This window comes from Cicer arietinum, chromosome 5 (genome assembly GCF_000331145.2).
Source record: "Cicer arietinum cultivar CDC Frontier isolate Library 1 chromosome 5, Cicar.CDCFrontier_v2.0, whole genome shotgun sequence".
In the NCBI taxonomy this organism is placed as follows: Eukaryota; Viridiplantae; Streptophyta; class Magnoliopsida; order Fabales; family Fabaceae; genus Cicer; species Cicer arietinum.
Genome location: NC_021164.2, coordinates 41,509,604 through 41,526,557, shown reverse-complemented (window position 1 = coordinate 41,526,557; position 16,954 = coordinate 41,509,604). Strand labels below are relative to the sequence as shown.

Genomic DNA, 16,954 nt, shown 5'->3' with positions numbered 1-16,954 from the left:
AAAGAAGCACATGAAATCCTCTAATAAGTGTCCTCGTTCGAGATCTGCTCATTATAGTAGACTTATCATCTACTCTCATAATAAGTTGAATGATTGGATAAAGAACATATTTTTTGGTTAAGCGATCGAAGTATTTTTTAGAAATGGAAAAACACAAGTCAAACATGCACTTCTTGTGTTTCGTAGCACCTTTTTTTTTTTGTTATGAATGTACATCAACAAGTCAATCATACAAGCTTATCTTCAAACACAATTGCGAATGTTTATAGAATCTTTAGGCAGAAGTTACAAACATTTCTATACACTACTCGATTGCAGACCCGACCTGATCAAGAAAGAGTTTTCAATCTATGATATGATCTTGAATGCTTGAATATGAGGAATGAGTTAAATTATTATTGTATGAAAACCGAGTTCTTAGAAAAATTACCACTTTGTAACTGCCATAACAACCTTAAAACTATTAAATTTTAAGTTTGCAAATTGTGTGAGTCAATTCATAAGACAAGTGAGTCGACTCACTGAATGAAAAAATTTGATTGAAGTCTGAAGTTGTGTGAGTCGATTCACACAACTGTGAGTCCATTCGAAACACTATTTGTCTTGTCGATGAGTCGATTCACAACCATTGGTCTTCAGGTGGTTATGTCAATTCAAAAGTGGGTAAGTTGATTATCAAAGTCAAAAACACTTAGAAAATTATTTGAAATGAGTTTCAAAGGTTACCACTACGATATGATCATGCTTCAAACTTAATGCAAGCTCAAAAACATGTAAATAAGCTTATGCATGACAAAAATGTCTTTCTTATGAAATCTTTCTTGGTCAAGTGGTTATATTCAAAAGTAACTGAAGGAGAATCAACAAAGCACACACTGAAAGTACCATATAGACTAAACAAGTTGACATCACTCAAAATACTAAGTCTAAAATAAAACTAACTAGGAGACACCTTACAAATACAATAACATTTTCCAAGTAAAATGGCTAAGTTAAAACAAAATCTTACTTATCTCTAAATAGGGTACCTGTTCAATTTCTACTCTCTAAAAATCATTATAGGATTTTAAATTTTTCTCTCCATCCAACTTAATACACAATCCCTATATTAAATTAGAGAACCTTAAATTTAAACTTTTTGATGAAATCGATATACTTTAAATGTCTCAAACTTATTCAAATAATAAACATAGAACTAAACCTTTAGGACTTTCAAACTACTCCGGTTAAACTTAAAAGTCATAAGTTACACATTTTCGAAAATAAAATCATTCACACTAATTTAAAGCCACTACAATAACTTATATATTTATAATATGTCACACACAAAAAATTATTACTAATTGTATTTAGCCATACTAGAATTTAATTTTACTACTTTATAATTTAAAAAATTCTCAAATCCATATTTTATTTTTAACACACGTGAGTAAATAGTATTAATTTTTTATTTAATTTTGTAAGATGCGTAATTTTTATATCACTTTCATTTAAATATATCTTAATATAAGTTTATATTAGATTTACAAATATCTTGTGCCAGTGTGACATATTAAACCATAAAAAAAGTAAGAAATCAACTTAAAACTAATATTTAAATATAGAAAACTGTTATTTCCAAAGTACAACGCATCATAGAACTGTATCATATATATTTCGCCACAATTCATTTATATTTGATTCTCTTTTTAAAATATTACTATATAGGTCTTGAACATAAAGTCATTCATAATATCTAATCTAACTTGTCGTGAGATAAAAAATATATATATATAAAGGTTATTAAGAATTAAACTTTTCTTCACCAAGGGGAAAAAAATAAATATATAAAAGAGTTATTAAGAATGAAACTTATCTTCACAAAGGGATATATGTTTCGAACAAACATCCATAATTTATAATATTAATTATTATGAGAAAAAAAAATATACATAAGGATTATCTATTGATTTCATTGATAATCATCAACATTGTAAAATTAAACACAACTTAAATAGCAAAGTGTAACAACCCGTTTTTCAAAGCGAGGGTATATTTTTTTTTTCAAAAGTAATTAAACTAAAACGGAGAAATAGATAAAGAAATGCCTTTGGATAAATAATTGAGTCATTATAATTTACAAGCAGCGGAAAAGTTTCTCCAATTATAAATCCAAAACATTTACACAACATCAAATGGTACATGGAACCCATTCGAATGAGAAGTTAAACTGACAATATTAGTATAAATACAGTTTTCCAAACTAAAAATACTCCAATCCAAAAAGAAGGACACCTAGTTCTTATACATCATCCTAATCTGATCATCCTACCAAAAAGCTATACACCCTGAGTATCTCCACGCGCCCCGTGAGATCCTCCTAATGTAACTGCAATCACGCGTTCCCATCTCCATTCCCGTCCGTAGGGTACGAACCGGTAGGACCGTCCTGACTCTCATCTGAGGGCAAAGCTCAGATTTCCACAATAATTGTAAAGGGTCACCAAATATGCGAAAAGTTCATACAATGCCTTGCCAACTAAAAATGAAAGTAAAATGAAGTTCTCAATCTCATAATTAACACATAACAAATCAAGACATGGATAAATTAATGAGAAATCAATCATCTAACTCAAACAGAGGATTTTCACTGAGCCAATCGATTGGGAAATCGATTGGGGTAAAGGTTTTTTAATGAAAACAGAATCCTAGGCTGAATCAATCGATTTAGCAATCGATTGAGTAGGTACTGAGCCCCCAGGTTTTAAGCCAATCGATTTCCAAATCAATTTGGTCGAATATGGATGAGTCCCTGACTTAGGCCCAATCGATTGGGCAATCGATTCCGTAAAGGATTTTCGAAAACTGATTACAAAATCGATTGGCTAATCGATTTTGTTCATTTGGCCAAGTCCCTGACTTCCATCCAATCGATTGGGAAATCGATTTCCCTGATCATTTTTCCAAAAATTCATGAATTAACCCAAGTCATTCCTAATCAAGTTCACAACCTAACACTTAGCAATTCCTACGCGATTACCACGGCAATTGGGATCTCGATAACCATCTTACTTACACACAATAATCAACACATAACACTTAGCATTTTCAACGCAATTACTACGATAAATCAAAATTCAAATCACTCAATCATACACTCAAATCAAGTACGACTCGCGTGCCAAGCACCCTAATGCAATGCGTATATGCCAAAATGCATGGACTCGGAATTCCAAACCAAAACCCTCCTCGAAGGGCCGTAAATCATAATTGTACCGCCTATCGCAGGCCAAAGTACCAATTACCAAGGTGCCACCTATCACGGGTCTGCACGATTTACTAAAAAGCGTAAACCATAAACGTACTGCCTATCACGGGCCCGTATCGTTTACCAAGGTGCCACCTATCACGGGTCTGCACGGTTTACTAAAATAACGTAAATTTAAACGTACTGCCTATCACGGGCCCGTATCGTTTACCAAGGTGCCACCTATCACGGGTCTGCACGATTTACTAAAAAGCGTAAACCATAAACGTACTGCCTATCACGGGCCCGTATCGTTTACCAAGGTGCCACCTATCACGGGTCTGCACGATTTACTAAAAAGCGTAAACCATAAACGTACTGCCTATCACGGGCCCGTATCGTTTACCAAGGTGCCACCTATCACGGGTCTGCACGATTTACTAAAAAGCGTAAACCATAAACGTACTGCCTATCACGGGCCCGTATCGTTTACCAAGGTGCCACCTATCACGGGTCTGCACGATTTACTAAAAAGCGTAAACCATAAACGTACTGCATATCACGGGCCCGTATCGTTTACCGAGGTGCCACCTATCACGGGTCTGCACGATTTACTAAAAAGCGTAAACCATAAACGTACTGCCTATCACGGGCCCGTATCGTTTACCAAGGTGCCACCTATCACGGGTCTGCACGATTTACTAAAAAGCGTAAACCATAAACGTACTGCCTATCACGGGCCCGTATCGTTTACCAAGGTGCCACCTATCACGGGTCTGCACGATTTACTAAAAAGCGTAAACCATAAACGTACTGCCTATCACGGGCCCGTATCGTTTACCAAGGTGCCACCTATCACGGGTCTGCACGATTTACTAAAAAGCGTAAACCATAAACGTACTGCCTATCACGGGCCCGTATCGTTTACCAAGGTGCCACCTATCACGGGTCTGCACGATTTACTAAAAAGCGTAAACCATAAACGTACTGCATATCACGGGCCCGTATCGTTTACCGAGGTGCCACCTATCACGGGTCTGCACGATTTACTAAAAAGCGTAAACCATAAACGTACTGCCTATCACGGGCCCGTATCGTTTACCAAGGTGCCACCTATCACGGGTCTGCACGGCTTACTAAAATAACGTAAATTGTAAATGTACCGCCTATCACAGGCCAAAGTACTATTTACCAAGGTGCCACCTATCACGGGTCTGCACAATTTACAAAAAAACCGAAAACCAAAAACGTACTGCCTATCACGGGCCCGTACCGTTTATCGAGGTGCCACCTATCACGGGTCTGCACAATTTACAAAAAAACCGAAAACCAAAAACGTACTGCCTATCACGGGCCCGTACCGTTTATCGAGGTGCCACCTATCACGGGTCTGCACAATTTACAAAAAAACCGAAAACCAAAAACGTACTGCCTATCACGGGCCCGTACCGTTTATCGAGGTGCCACCTATCACGGGTCTGCACAATTTACAAAAAAGCGAAAACCATAAACGTACTGCCTATCACGGGCCCGTACCGTTTATCGAGGTGCCACCTATCACGGGTCTGCACAATTTACAAAAGAAGAAACGGAGGGGTTTGTGTTTGGATCTCAAAAACCGTTTTTCTTCGTTTTCGAATGAAAGAGGAAGAGTGGAGTTGCGAAAACCTTGATCTAACTCTCCCCTAACCTTGGGTTACTAGTTTTGAAGAAAAGAAAGCGACGAAAATGAAAATGGGAGAAAGGAGGGAAATGCTTCGCGGGTAACAGAGAGGAAGAAGATGGAGTTTTGAAATTTTCCTTCCTTTCTTTTTCTTTCCTTTGTTTTTCCTTTCTTCCTTTTTCCTTCCTTCCTTTATATATTCTTTTCTTTTCCTTTTCCTTCCTTCTAGTTTTCCTTCTTTTTTTTTCCTCCAAACAAACACATAAATATAAAATAAACATAACTTAACAAATATCTCAAAATCTAGATTTTTGTTAAATTACCGTTTCACCCGAAACGCATTAAATTCTCCGTAAAGGATTCATCGCAGTTAAGTTCAATTTATTTATCGACGAGAAACTTTAATTGGCATCAAAATATCTTTTTGATTATAAAACTCCAAAATATAATTAACTTTGGCTAAAAAGCCTCCGAGCCAAAATCCAAAATACACCAAAAATACATAAATGGTACTTTAAAATTATGGGTCTTACACAAAGTATATGTTTAAAACAAACATCCATTAAAGACCAACTATAAAACACAATTATATAAGGGTAAAACAACAAAAACCAAATAAGTTGAATGATTAAAGAAGCACATAGTAGACTTATTCTCTTATTAAAGAAGCACATGAAATCCTCTAATAAGTGTCCTCTCTTATAGTAGACTTATCCTCTACTCTCATAATAAGTTGAATGATTAGATATAGAACATACTTTTTTATTAAGCGATCGAAGTATATTTTAGAAATGGCAAAACACAATTCAAACATGCACTTCTTGTGTTTTGTAGCACCTTTTTTTGTTATGAATGTACATCAACAAGTCAATCATACAAGCTTATCTTCAAACACAGTTGCGAATGTTTATAGAATCTTTAGGCAGAAGTTACAAACACTTCTATACACTACTCGATTGCTGACCCGACCTGATCAAGAAAGAATTTTGAATCTATGATATGATCTTGAATGCTTGAATATGAGGAATGAGTGAAATTATTATTATATGTAGAAACAATGAGAAAACCTTTTATATGATGCATGCAGTGGCGGAGCTTGATTAAAAAGCTTGGGGTGGCCGACTTAAAATGCAACAATAAATTTTTTTAAAATATACAACAAAACTCAAACACCTTACATGCAACAGAAAAACTCAAACACTTTATACGACATAAAATCAAACACCTTGTGTGCAATAAAAAAACTCAAAACTTTATATGGACATAAAATCAAACACCTTATGTGCAACAAAAAATCTCAAACATTTTATAGACATAAAATCAAACACCTTACGTGCAACACAAAAACTCTACACAAAAATAGAACAAAGTAGAATTCTACAAAAATATTGGGTACTGCCATATAAGTTAAATTCTTAGGATAGGTAAAACTCAACAAAATTGAGAACTCAAAACTGACACAGCGACGAACTAAGAAAAATTGAAATCAAAACTAACAGAGTGAGAGGAGTGACGAACTATCAAAACTAACTAACAGAGGAGCGACGATCCAAACTAACAGAATTCCAAATCAAAACTAACTAACAAAAATCAGCACTAACAAAATAGAAATCTGAACTTTTTGAACAGAGCAGCAACGCGATCTAGAGACAGATGAGGTTGCGGCGAACAGAGAGCGACGACCGGCCACAGAGGCGGTCGCAGGCCCGCAGCGAGCAGAGTGAGGCGGTCGCACGTTTTTCGTTATCCGTGAATTTGATTCTGGAGGAGGGAGAGAGGAAGGCGATAACTTGTAAGCAAAAGGGAGAGGTAGAGGAAGGCTGGAAGAGAGAGAGGAAGAAAGAGAAAACTGAATTACGTTTAGGTATTCTTGTAGTTTTTTAGTTTTAACAAGGACATTTTCGTAATTTTACTCTTTTTTTTTTTGGGTGGCCGCGGCCACCCCCTGTCCCAAGGAAGTTCCGCCTCTAGATGCATGAAAGAGGTAACCAAATGAAAACCGAGATTAAGAAAAAATTACCACTTTGTAACTGCCATAACAACCTTACAACTATCAAATTTTAAGTTTGCAAATTGTGTGAGTCAATTCATAAGATATGTGAGTCGACTCACTGAATGAAAAAATTCGATTGAAGTCTGAAGTTGTGTGAGTCGATTCAAAACAATATTTGTCTTGTCGATGAGTCGATTCACACTCTTTGTGAATCGATTCACAACCCTTGGTCTTCCGGTGGTTAAGTCAAATAATAAACATAGAACTAAACCTTTAGGATTTTCAAACTACTCCGGTTAAACTTTAAAGTCACAAGTTACACATTTTCGAAAATAAAATCATTGACATTAATTTAAAGCCACTACAATAACTTATATATTTATAATATGTCACAAAAAAATAGATAACATAAATACAATTATTACTAATTGTATTTAGCCATACTAAAATTTCATTTTACTACTTTATAATTTTAAAAAATTCTCAAATCCATATTTTATTTTTAACACACGTGAGTAAATAATATTAATTTTTTATTTAATTTTGTAAGATGCGTAATTTTTATATCACTTTCATTTAAATATATCTTACTATAAGTTTATATTAGATTTACAAATATGTTGTGTCGGTGTGACATATTAAACCATAAAAAAAAGTAAGAAATCAATTTAAAACTAATATTTAAATATGGAAAACTGTTTTTTTTCAAAGTACACTGCATCATAGAATTGTATCAGATGTATTTCGCCACAATTCATTTATATTTGATTATCTGTTTAAAATATTACTATATAGGTCTTGAACATAAAGTCATTCATAATATCTAATCTAAGTTGTCATTAAAAAACAAAAACAAAATTATATATATTCATAAATAAGGATTATTAAGAATTAAACTTTTTTTCTTCACAAAGGGGAGAAAAAAAATATATATATATAGAAGGGTTATTAAGAATGAAACTTATCTTCACAAAGGGGAATATGTTTCAAACAAACATCCATAATTTCTAATATAAATTGTTATGAGAAAAAAAAAAATATACATAAGGATTATCTATTGATTTCATTGATAATTATAACATTGTAAAAGTAAACACAACTCATATAGCAAAGTATATGTTTAAAACAAACATCCATAAAGACCAACTATAAAACACAATTATATAAGGGGTAAAAAAACAAAAACCAAATGAAATAAGGGGAAAGACTCTATATAAACTACAAAAAAGAGCATAGTTTTTCAAAGGAATTATGAAATAGAGACTAAAAACCATTTGGGTCAACACTATCATATGAAAATGGTAGCATGGGGAAATCCATAGGCCATTGCCCATAATTAATTTGCAAATCTTCACATATGTTGGTCTCTAGTCCTTGGGCTACATGACCCATGTTTTCTTGTTGATCCTCTCCTCCACTAACCAACCTTAATAGGGCATGACCTATATTTTCCTGCCCCTCTATTGCATTCATTGATTGAACTCCATTTCCAATGTCCTCTTCGCCTATAATTGCCATTTGTGACATCTTTTGTTCGATTGTCTTCAAACTCTCATCAATAAAGGATGAGAAATCATTGAGATCATTCTTGCTCATTAAATAGCCATTAAATTCCCCGGTATGAATATATTGACCAATAAGATTTGTCATTTCCTTCTTCCTAGTTTCCTCTATTTGTTTCTTCAACTGCTCATACACTTTGGCTATGGTTTGCCTCAAGAAACCCTCTTGATCCAACATCTTTTTACTTCGTTCCATTTCAGGAAAACTCATAAATCTTGACAACACACTTTTGATTTCTGACTCCGAAGGCCAAACCTCTACTTGAGTATTGTTTTTATCATAAATTATTGCACATGCTTCTATTCCACAAAGGGTGCTGATTTCACTAACCTTTTTTATTAGACCTATTGAAAAACATATATTACTAAAGTCATGAATGATGTATAATCAAAGAAAAAAACAAAAAATTTACTAAATGGTGAAGAGGATTTATTATTTGACATATGGTTGGAAGTAATTTTCATATTGTTCATTATTTTAGAATGGTAAAATATGCATGATATGCAAGGCTTGTTAATACAAGATTTATCAAAACTATTGTGGAGATGAGACACTAATGTTTTCGTTGTTCATTTTTCTCGATAAAAATATATAAAAGAGTCATGTAATTTGATTGAGTAAAGAATAATAAAATTATAAATAAAATAGTTTGAATAAATAAAATTAAAAAGAAAAAGCACTACACGAAAACAATATAGGTTAATGAAAGGTTAATCTCTAACCATTTTTTCTTTTTTTGAATGTTTCCCTCCTCTTCGAGTGACAAGTTATGTATGCAAGTTTCACCTTCTTTCTTGCCATGTTAGTGTTGATCTGAAACAAAAAAGATAGGAACAAGAATAAATTTCTGAAAATGATATTTGTTATTCTTTTGTTATAACTCCATTGTGCTATTTATAAAGACAAATTTTAGATGGATCTAGTTGTAATTTGGAGCAAGAGTAATAAATATTTTCTTTGATATTTATACTATATTAATTTTAATATAACGTATAATATTTTAAAGTTTAAGAATATATTATTGAGTTTGAATAACTTTTAACATGGTAATATAAATTTTTAGTCTCCATAAAATGTTAAAAAAATTATATTTAATCCCTATAAAAAATATCACAATTTTTAAAATAGTAAATGACAATTAAAGTTATTAGAATAGATTTGCAATAGTTTTATAATTTATTAAATTACTATTTAACTTTTATTATATACATTTTTTGGATCGAGATGGTAAAAATCACTATAAACTTATAATATAAAATTACGAAGTCTCTGTTTTTTAACTCGAGATAATACGTTCAACCTAATAATGTTATATTTTTTCAGTTTAAGATCTAAGGACTATTGTATACATTTTTTATTGTATACATGATTGACTACTTATTTTAAACACTTTAAATATTTTAAAATTTATCATCATACTCATTGAAATATTTTTTATCATTTAAAATTTCTAAAAACTATAAATATAATTTTATATTAAATGGATAATATTTAGTAATACACAATGACATTAATTATTTTAGATTTTTAAATTAAAAAAATAATAAAAAAAACAAAATTATTGGTAAGTTGTTGTATGAGATAATATTTTAACATATATTTGGATACACTCACATTCCCTCTTATGCTAAAATGAATAATTTTCTCCTAAAGAAGTAAATATGTATTTTGTTACCTTAAATTATTTGGCTTCTAGATGAAAGAGGTTGCTGTAATCTGAAGTTTAGCTGGAGGAAAGTAAAGCTTGAGCAATGATATTTTTTATTCATTGAATTTGATAAAACCTTAATGTAATAACCACTTATTCACAACCACTTGATTAAATACATGTTTCACTTTAATTCATTACAACATAAATAAATATTTTTTTATCAACATAGACTAAGAGAGACATACCTGTATATAAGGTCATGACGAACCACCGTCCTCATAAAGAATTTACATAAAAATTTACACTACAATAAAAGTTTGTCATAGTGTCGACAAAAAACAAACGCTAATTACTATTTAGCGTTGGATTGCGTATGTGTCGCGACGGACGCTTGGAACCTTAAAACAAAGCATTTGCTTCCAACAGACGCTAAGGTTATGTCTGCAAAGCATATGCTAGATCGAAGCAATAATAAAGGCTTTTGGTTGATCCTATGTAGCTTTGCAAAAGACGAACGCTAAATTAATTATTATATTTTTTATTTGCGTTTATGTTTGCGTCCATTTTATGGACGCTAACTTTAGTTCTATTGCATCTTCACTATCATCTCACCCTCTACATAAAAAGGTCCTAATAACTTAGGGCATTCAGTCTGATCCACAAAAAAATAAATAGTCACCAATTGAAATTTAACATATAACATTTAGCATATATGAAACATAAAGTCATGCTTCACCTAGCCTAGCATAGCCTATTTAATAAAAAGACTAGACTTAGACTATTTTTAAAGTCTATATATATTTTATTATTTATTAATGTTATTTTTATTATTATTTATTAATAATATTATTTTCTATTTTAAAGTCTATCAATTAGACAATCACTTAGTAGTCGTTCCATATTCGGTAGTGATTCCTTATTCGGTAGTGGTTCCATATTCGGTAGCTGTTCAATTAGGCAATCACTCAGCAGTCGTTCCATATTTGTTTGAGAGGTAATAATTGGTGCGTTTGTTTCAGGAAAAAAATCTATTATTTGAAACCAAAAATCATTTTTTAGGGTTTAAAGGGTGTTTGTTTCAGATTTTTTCTAAATCATTTTGTTAGAAAAATATTTTTTGTTTAATATATATAAATATGTACATTGGTATTGGTATGTTGAAATTGGTAAGGATAGAGCATGTAGCTTGATATGTGTATAGCGACTAATTATAAATTCATTTTGTTTTTTTTTTCTTGGAAGGTTGTTGCAGTGCTAGTTATTATTTTATTAGATTTGATTATAATTTTATTAGTTTCCCTTTTATATAAAAGCATAGTTAACCTATTTTTAAAAAATGTAAAATATAACATTTAAATGTTTTAATACGAATAAGGCTTTTAATAGACTTTCAGGCCATGCAGGAAAAAAGCCTATAATAGGTCGTAGGTCAGGCTTAGGCCTAAAAAATTAATCGTAGGCCAGACTTAGGCCTTTCAAATCTTGGTCTGGCCTAGCTTATTCTCACCCCTAGTCACCAAGCTTGAGCCATTTTCACCACATGTCAAGTTTGGGAATGTGGCATCACATGATTGGACCAAACTAGAGGGAGAAGGATTCTAGAATTTGGTGAATAATTTCCTATAAGTAGAGGTCTCAAACGTCTCCTTCATCACTCCATTTTTCAACAATCTTTTTCTCTCTAAGTGTTATTATAAAACTTTATCTCTATATCTACTCTTTGTTTGGGTTGTAAGGTTTTTGTGTTTCAATTCTAGTTCGAGAGAGTTTTTAGGCACCTAGGTCATGTCCGAGTTTTCAGAGGGTTTTCTTTAACAATTGTTGAGGTAATTAAAATTTACTTTCTTTATATTCTTAATTTTATTAAGACATCGGAGTTAAACTCAAATTAGCTTATTTCACTTTAAAATATTTTCAATATTTTTAAAATGCCAAATTAAGGTTTTTATTTAAAATTAGGTTTTTATGTCAATATTAGGACTAAATTTGGAAGGCATGTGTATACCCTAAAAACCTAAAATTAGTAATGGCTTTATTGATTATAATGCCCTATCCTAAAACATATTTAAAAATATATTCGAACTCTTATAAAATTATCGATAATAATGATTCAAGTAGGGTTATTGTTGGGAAGAACATTTGATGCAACATTCACATTCCAAGTATTATAATTTCAATTGTTGGTGGGATAAAGATTTCATATACATCGAAACGGTTAGTTGAAGTTTAGTGGCATGAGTAAGCATATAGCTCAGGATTGCATTAAAATAATGTTCTTAAATTTATATTTGAGGTTGGTGTGCTTATTGTGTAACACACCGAATTTTGATCTCAAACATTACTTAAAAATATTTAGTGCTTAGAAAAAATTATGACAATTTTTTGTAAGTAATAAAACATAAACTACTATTCATTTAATACATTAGTAATAGGGCTGTTCATGGTTGGTTTTTTTAAAAAACCAAACCATATCCATTTTAAAACCAATATATGGATTTAGATTTATAACCAAATCCATTATTTGGTTTAAAACCGGTTATAAAACCAATCGTAAAATTGGTTATGGTTAAATAACCGGTTTATAATTAAGCAACCGATTTTGAAAATTTTAATTTTAAAATTGATTTTTTTTTCAAAATCGGTTATAATTTGATTTTAAAAAAAATAAAATTTATTCATAGTTTAAAAATCGATTTTTCGATAAATTTTTTTAAAAAAATTCTCACCAAATATTTCGAAAAAAAAAATCGATTTGAAATTTTTTTGAAAAAAATAAGTTTTTTTTTTTAAATTTTTTTTCCGATATTTTTTTCATGAAATAAAATATCAAAATTAAAAAAAAATTGGTAGTGGATAAAAACTAAATCCAAATATAAAACACAAGTGGCTATCCAACCGGATTATAACCATATGATTTTAACCGGATATTTAAAATGGATGTGGATCCGGCTTTGGATTTGGGCCTCGTAACCGGATTTTTTGCACAGTCCTAATTAGTAACAACTACGTTTATTTAATATTATCAAAAAAATGTTTATTCAGAAATTGAAACAAAATAAAATCAATTATTCTTAACGGAAGAAAATCCACTTCCTCATTTCTAGGGCTTTTAAAAGTTGGTGACGAAAGATTGAAAATAAACTTAGAAATGTTGCAAAAAATCTATTATTACAAAATTGTCTGGAAATCCATTTTTACCCCCACCTTCGCCACCCGTTAACACTCATCAACTATTCTTAAATCTCCTCAAAGTCAATAGTACCTAAAATATTGTTGTAAGGGTTAGTTTTTTTTTTTTCATCATTCACGTCAAACCAAAGCTAAACATAGAGAAAAATGACAAAAACATATAAATGTAAAAACTTCTAGTTTAAAAGGAAAACGCAAACCGATAAATTTTATAACAAAAACATAACAATTATGCATAATCCATGCTTCTAAAACTATATGATCCGGATATAAACCTACCATTAAGGCAACTTCCATAAGAAAATCACGCATATCAATGAGAAAAATATATATGCCACTAACGTAACTTCCACAAAGATGCATATGCCATGATATGATGATATATTATCAAAAAGGAATATTTCCACCCAGTCCGTTAAGATCATAACATATGCATTCAAAAAGTCACTTTTTCAAATCATCATCTTATTCACAAATCACTAATATCACATACCACACATCCTTATCATGAGAATCATATATTCATTGACAAATAACCATAAAAAGTGTAACTTTCACCACATACACATAAGAATCGGAACTTGATTTCATATGCACCATAAAAATTAAAACATTAACATATATAACACAAAAATTCAAACTCCAACTCATATACATCATCAAAGTTAAAATTTTATCACATATAACATAAAAATTCAAACTTTATTTCATATTCATAATAAAAACTAACTTTATCACATATAACCTAAAAATTCATACTTTACTTCATAAAAATCATATAATACATATTGAGCTCAACGAAAAAAAGTTAGGATTTTATTATTTTAATTCATAGTCTACATTTAATCCTTTTAAAAGACAAGAAATCACAAATATTTATTCCATGTCATCCAATCAACAGTCTAACTATAATTTTTGTTGGGAAAAGCCTTTACCTTGGTTGTTTTTCTTCTTAGCAAAAAGCTCTAAGCCCCACGAAGTTGTTCCTGAGAAAAACGAGTTCCAAACTTTTGATGCACGAGAAAGAGGTGGTGTGAAGATGATGGTGGCTAGGGTTTAGCTATTCCTTTCTGTTTACAGAATCTTGCCTGTAAAGGGTTTGTGAGTTATGATGTTTTTGTTTTTCTGCTTATTATTATTGAGTATAGAAAAATTGTGGACTTAGGGAAAATTCTCAAAAAGCCTAACAACCCAAAACTTTTGAGAAACACAAACACCTTGACTCTATCAGCCAAGTCTTCTCCACAAAACCTGACAATCCCAGATTGTTGAAGGCACACTAACATCTTGGTCCTACAAGCTAAGTCATCTCCACATAACCTGACAATCCCAGATTGTTGAAGGCACATTAACACCATTATTGAGATTGATTACAAAGATTTGGAACTTGAGTTGTTGCTTCTAACAAGATGGTTATAAAAATGACTCTCACACTCTAAGAAAAACACTCATAAAATAATTTTGATTATAGCAAGTGTTTCTTTCTTTGAACTAAAATGAATTTGGAATTTGAGCTTGAGTTTTTCTACTCTTTTTTGATTTTTCAATGATCTTCTTCTTCAACCTTGAGTATCTATTTATAGAGAGAGAAAAATTAGGGCTTTAATTTAGTCCTTGTTTAGTTCCAAATTATATCTTCATTCCTAACTTGGTCAACAGTGTGTTATTAAAATATAGTTGTGAACAAGATACTTTTTGATAATATGTTCTCTTGCCAATTCTTTATTTCTTAATTAAATCTAAGGAGTTCTTCTATATTGATTTTATTTGTATTTTGTTCAGATTGAGTTTGTAAATTCTTTAGATTGATTATGTTTCTATTTTGGTCAGATTGAGTTTGTAAACTATTCAAATTGATTATGTTTGCATTTTGTTCAAATTGAGTTTGTAAATTCTTCATATTGATTTTGTTCGTCTTTTGTTCAAATTGATTTTGTAAATTTTTCATATTGGTTATGTTCGTATTTTATTTAGATTGAGTTTGTAAATTCATCATATTGATATTGTTTATATTTTCTTGTAGATCAATCTTGACCAAATCTTCTTGTAAATAATTCATATCTTTTTGTGATAAATCTTGATCAAATCTTTTTCAAATGTTGATCATATCTTCTTTCAACTTGGTCAAAGATTTTTTTCAATCATAAATCTGAATCAAATCTTATTTTATATTTTATTCAAAAACATGAATCTTCTTTCACACTCTGTGAAGTAGAATATATTTTTCTTATAAAATACTTTTGTTTACATCAAAACTCTAAGTATAAATCAAATTTGGTTCCAACAATATCCCCCCTGTTTGATGATGACAAAACTTGAATTTCTTAAAACAACTTTTCTTTATACTTTTTTAACTCCCCCTAATTTTGGGCTCCCCCTAAGTCTAAGTATCCTTTTCTCTTTTCTCCCCACTTTATCAAATATATTTCTCCCATTTTTGTAACTATACAAAAAGACTTGAAAGTGAAACTTGCTCTTTTTTTATTATTTTTTGTATTTGCCTTTTTTTTTAATAAATGAATATAAATTTTACAAGAAAATATGAAAACTAATAAAAGCTAATATAATGCTAGACTACTTTGAAGTTATAACAACATCGGTCAGGTGTGAAGGTAATATTTGGGTTTTTCTTGATAAAGTCGAACCTATCTCCAGCTTGTGGTTTGGTGAATATATTAGTCCATTGGTGTTGAGTATCCACAAACTGAATGTTTATTACCCCTTTTTGAACAAAGTCCCTAATGAAGTGGTGTTTGATCTCTATGTGTTTAGCTCTAGAATGTAGCATAGGGTTTTTGGTTAGGCAAATGGCATAAGTGTTATTACAATAGATGAGAATGTTGGATTCTATGACTTTTTTTAGTCTTCAAGTTAATGTTTCATCCAAAGTAGTTGAGAAATGCAGTAGGCTGCTGAAATGTACTCAACGTTTGTTGTTGACATGGCAACGATGCTTTATCTCTTACTTGACCAAAATATTAAGTTGTCACCTAGAAGTGTTGTTGCCAATAGTGTTCTTTCTCTCAAGTTTATCTCCAGCATAATCAGAATCATAGTATCCACTTTGTTTGTACTAAGGAGATTTCTTGTAGAACAAGAGGTTAGGTTGATAGTGCCTTTTAGATGTCTAAGGATTCTCTTAACATAAATGAAATTTGATTCCCTAGGGTTAGCTTGAAATCTTGCACATACACTAAACATGATGTCAGATTTGGAAGCGATAAGGTAAAGTAAGGATCCTATCATTCTTCTATAGGTTTTCTAGTCAATTTTTTTGCCTGAATCATCTTTTTTAAGTGAATAGGTAGGGTGCATTGGTCTAGCCATCGATTTTCAATTACTCATTTGAAACTTCCTAAGAAGCTCTTTTTTATATTTAGTTTGATGAATGTATATACCTTTTTGACTTTATTGAACTTGTATTCCTAAAAATAATTTAAGTTCTCCCATCATACTCATTTGAAATTCAAGCTGCATCAATTTAGAAAATTATTGGCAAAGAGTGCCACTAGTAGATCTAAAAATAATGTCATCAACATAAATTTAAATAATAAGAATGTAATATCCTATTGATTTTCTAAAAGTTGTATTATCTACTTGTCATTTTTCAAAGTTATTTTTAAACCAGAAGTTACTAAATCTATTATATATGTCCTAGATGCTTGTTTT

At 31.0% G+C, this 16,954-nt stretch overlaps 1 protein-coding gene across 1 annotated transcript; it reads right to left on the bottom strand.

The window, feature by feature from the left end:
• Positions 1–8,145: 8,145 nt before the first annotated feature.
• On the bottom strand, positions 8,146–14,643 carry LOC101496969 (agamous-like MADS-box protein AGL80). Its single transcript, XM_027334281.2, has 3 exons — positions 14,503–14,643; positions 9,168–9,258; positions 8,146–8,789 (listed from the first exon to the last, which is right to left on the bottom strand). The coding sequence occupies exons 1-3, from the start codon at positions 14,641–14,643 to the stop codon at positions 8,146–8,148; spliced, it is 876 nt and encodes a 291-aa protein (XP_027190082.2).
• Between the last annotated feature and the right edge of the window lie 2,311 nt (positions 14,644–16,954).

Excerpts from the sequence above, each read along its gene's own strand:
- LOC101496969 (XM_027334281.2), bottom strand. The coding sequence starts at position 14,643 with ATGGTGTTAATGTGCCTTCAACAATCTGGGATTGTCAGGTTATGTGGA. Across the intron at positions 9,259-14,502 it reads ACTTGGCTGATAGAGTCAAG|ATCAACACTAACATGGCAAG; the intron begins GTGTTTGTGTTT and ends TTTTTGTTTCAG. Across the intron at positions 8,790-9,167 it reads ATTCAAAAAAAGAAAAAATG|GTCTAATAAAAAAGGTTAGT; the intron begins GTTAGAGATTAA and ends GTTTTTCAATAG.